The 4,216-nt window shown below is 43.0% G+C and overlaps 1 protein-coding gene across 1 annotated transcript in view; it reads right to left on the bottom strand.

Moving 5' to 3' along the window:
* Positions 1-1,033: 1,033 nt before the first annotated feature.
* Ngly1 (N-glycanase 1) overlaps positions 1,034-4,216 on the bottom strand; it is a 46,051-nt gene continuing 42,868 nt past the window's right edge. The window contains exons 11-12 of the mRNA XM_008833141.3: positions 2,506-2,683; positions 1,034-1,974 (exon numbers count right to left, since the gene is read on the bottom strand). Coding sequence (XP_008831363.1) covers positions 1,799-1,974; positions 2,506-2,683 — 354 coding nt within the window. The 3' untranslated portion in view covers positions 1,034-1,798. The remainder of the gene's footprint in view (positions 1,975-2,505; positions 2,684-4,216) is intronic.

Here is a 4,216-nt window from a genome sequence, read left to right as displayed (position 1 = left end):
GTGAGCTATTTCCAGCACTCTCCCACACGTGCCACAGGCACACGGCGGGGTCTGCAGAGAGCCCAGCAATAAGTGTGGGCTCACGCAGAAGTCTGTGCTATCTGTCCACCTCCCTAACTTTCCAGCTCCTTACTAGCTCACTGCTTCACTTCACATACTTTCCAGAACCATCTCGGATCTCTCTCCTTGGCTTTTACATATAGTTATCAACATCTGCTGGATATTCTCAGGGTTGACATTTATGTGTAGAGCAGGGACATGGCTCCACGCTGAAGCTTCTCCCTACATGTGCTGGCACCGTGTGCCTTACCATCCTTTCTCCTTAGGGTCACAGTAAAAAACGGGATGCATTCTTCCCCACGATGAAGTGCACTCGGTCGGCTGTCAGCACTCCTGTCACCATCACTGCTGCGGACCTCTACGCTTCCTCACGGAGGTTAAAGGTGGATCACTGGGTCCCAACTGTGCTGAGTCAGCAGGGACAAACTGGTATGAAGTCTCTGCAGCTTTCCCTGGTTGGCCGTTTAGGCTGTTACTAACTCCAGAGTCTGAGATTTCCAGAAAACTAATATTCAAGACATACCAACAACTTCAGATACATAAACTACATGGAAAAAAAAAAAAAAACGTTTTGAGACAGGGTCTCTCATATATACAAAGCTGGTCTTCAAGTCTGGAGTTTCTTTATTCAATCCACATGTCCACATGTTATTTGAGACAAGGGTCTTGCGATACATATATATATATATATATATATATATATATATATATATACACACACACATATACATATATGAGAAAAGTGCAAGTTTTTAGCAAGGAAGAGATCTGGCAGTAGTCACAGTGAGCATCTGGGTCTCTGCTCAGGATCCTGGTCCACTCTACAGCAACCCTGCTTTCTACACAGCTGCACAGGGTGGGAACTGAGAAGTTACCTTGCAGAACACAACAAAGGGACCTGGAGGCCGAGCTACGTGTTTGCCCATTGCCTCTCCACAGAGCATCACAATGCGTTGTACACACCACACACATGCTTAGTAAATGTTCCTTACATTTTACTGGAGCAATAATGTGAAGTCACACAAAACACCTTGACATAGTTGATAAAACTGAATGACAGTTTCAAAGCCAAGAGCATTTTATTCCATGAGGTAGTTTACAACTCAAAAGTAAAGCATTTTCAAGTTCCTACATATTAAGGAATTCATAATGTGTTTTGAATTTAAGCTGTTGGTGTTAAATGCTTTCACAATGTGTGTATTCAGGTGGCTTTCAGTGCTGAGCATCTACAGTAAAGGCTTGTTTTAGCCAAAGTAACCATTGAAACGGTGTAAGGCAAAATAATCCATTTTACTTCTTAACTGTCTGTATTTTACAGTCATAAAAATCTTCATGCATTATGGAACTTAAATACTCTACATTCATATTTATTCAACATTAAGAATGTTAGGAAAATCTTACCAGAAAATGTTAACTATGAGCCCAAGAGTTTATCACAGTTATGAATAGCATTTAATTATGAATACCATCATTTTCTTTTAAAACTATACTAAGTATTCAGATTGGAATCTCATATGAGATCAGTAAGACTTTATGTCAAATTCTGGTCAATGGTGGAAAGGAGTTTTTAATCGAAGACTTCCCATGATCCACAGTATAAAGACATACTTTAATGAAGGTTACATGATGGGTAGCCTGCTGGACAGGTGGTGAACGGCCAACTAGACACATGCTGAGCCAACACACTGGGGCCACAGTAGATCCTCAGCAGTGGCCAGCTTCTCCTAATGCTCAGTCCTCAGAGGTCGCTGAATCTTATAATTATCTCCAAAGCGTTTTCTTCATGGTCATTTAAGCTTTGTCTAAACAGCTGGGTATGTTGCCAAGCAATATTGCCATCTCCGCTGCTTAATTCTGCTTCTAAAATAACTTCTGTGGCACCAGAAAAATCATTATAGGAATGAAGAGTTTTATCTGTTAGAGGGAAAAAGAATTCACAACTTTTGGTAATTTGAAAAGCATAGAGTGGTCTGGAATGCTTTTTTTACAGGCTGACATACGGACTAAAATCAACCCTTACAAAACAGGGGGCTGGAGAGATGGCTCGGCAGTTAGGAGTGTGTACTGCTTACCTGAGTTCAATTCCCAGCACCCATGTCAGGCACCTCACAACCACCTCAAACTCCAGCCCCAGAGGGATTTGATGTAGGTACCTGCACTCATGTGCACGTGTGACACACACGCACACACGCACTTAAAATAAATCTTTAAAAAAGACAGATATTATTCTTTATGGAGAAAATGTATCACTTGAAACAAGGAAATTGTTTTGTTCCTGCATTTGTTTCCATAAAAAAACCATCAGCCTTTCTAACACAACGTGAGGTTAAACAGGTTTGGAGAGATGTTTAAACAAGTGTACAAGTACTCTTGGGTACACCTCAGCTCAGTCCGTGCAGCCCAGGGCAGCAAGCACGGCTCGTGGACAGTCTGGTTGGCACTTACCTCCAGGTAGGGTGACTTGAGATGTACTGGATCGCAGTTTCCACTGCACTGACCCGGTCTGGAAGGTGTGGCTACTTGTTTTGATGGAAATGCTATCTACTTTTAGGTCAGCTGACCCACATTCAAATTTCCAGGAAATATAAGCAAAAGATGATCCTTCCTTCCGGGCTAAATATACCTAGAAGGTGGAGAGGCAGAGGGGTTTTCAGATATATTAGTGCAGAACACTGTTTTATCATTGCAGGATATGGACAAACAGTAATCAAAACCAAAAATTTCCTCCACTGAAAAGATTCTTCCTACCACTTTTCCTCTCCATTAGCAGCTTTTTCTGTGGTACCTTTCAGTTTGAAGAGCTGATAGAAGACAGATGTCCCCTAAGTGTGGCTCTTCATCTTAGGACCAAGTAGCCTTGAAACTGGTACACTGTATCTATTGAGAAGTTTACTGTTCAGCGAGCTCTGAGGAGCCATCTGAGGACAAAGGGTCCTAAGTGCTGCCCCTTAGCTCAGCTCCTGTATCAGGGTTTGCACACATACGTTCCGAGCTGCCCTGCTCAGCCACCGACTGCTGAGGGCTGCCCCTCTGAGGGCTGCACCGCTAACATACAGGCCTGCTTGCTCACCAGCCACATCCCTTCCCACATTAAGTGGGCAGTTTAATGGGCCCAGGTCCACGGGCTTTCCGGTGCGACCCCAACACTGGCATGAAACTGACTTCTCTGAGGGTCAACCCACTTACCTCACTCTCCTGTCTGTATTCCCACAATACTGCGTGTGCACGTATGTGCATGTGTGTGTGTGCATGTGCGCAATGCCTTGAAGCAGACCCCTCTCCTCCTCACGCTACACTATCCATGCAGTATGACCTTATATCATCTCTCTGCCCCTGCCTAAAACTCCTCTATCCTAACACTCTGGTCTGATTCACATTTTTAATACCCACTTCCTCCACGTTATCTGCCTGGTCTAGAATGCACCTCAATACCTAGATCTTGCCTTAAATCTAAGCCATCAGCTTCCAAGGTCCTCATAATTCCATAGTATTTGAACTGCCAAGCCTTCCTTACCCCAATGTAACTATTTCTTCTGTTTTAGACTGCTCTAACTTAGCCACATCAAAGTATTCTGGGGGCAAAGATTCTGGATTCATGGATGGGGGACCTAATGAGCATGAAGTAGTTATTCAGCGTTAAAAATACTTAATACATGGAAACCGGCAGATATTCAAATCACACTTTTCTTTTAGAGAAAGCTGACATTTTAGATCTGGGGCAAATGGGTGAAAAGCAGCATATAAAATATACCTGCTGTGGGTGCCTCACTGTATGCACTCTTCTGTCGCCTAGTGTTTACTCACCAGTAAAATAATCACTACTAGGGGCTGGAGAGATGGCTCAGCAGTAAAAAGCACTGGATGCTCTTGCAGAGGACCAGGATTCAGTTCCCAGTACCCACATGGGGGCTAACGACCACCCCTAACTCCAGTTTTAGAGGATTCAACGCCCTCTCCTAGCCTCTGTGGGAAATACACATGGGTGCACTTACATACATGCAGGCAATACACTCACACAAATCTTTAAGAAAATACCCATTTAAAGTCACTACTAGCATTCTAGTCACTATTTTTCTTTCAGGTTAAATATACTCATCATTTGAAATTTTTTTTAGAATTGGTAAATTATGTATTTTATATATATATAGGGCTGGAG

The sequence above is a fragment of the Nannospalax galili genome, unplaced genomic scaffold, assembly GCF_000622305.1.
Source record: "Nannospalax galili isolate Female #2095 unplaced genomic scaffold, S.galili_v1.0 scaffold215, whole genome shotgun sequence".
Lineage (NCBI taxonomy): Eukaryota > Metazoa > Chordata > Mammalia > Rodentia > Spalacidae > Nannospalax > Nannospalax galili.
Note: the sequence above shows the minus strand (reverse complement) of the source record. Positions and strands in the feature narration are given on the sequence as shown.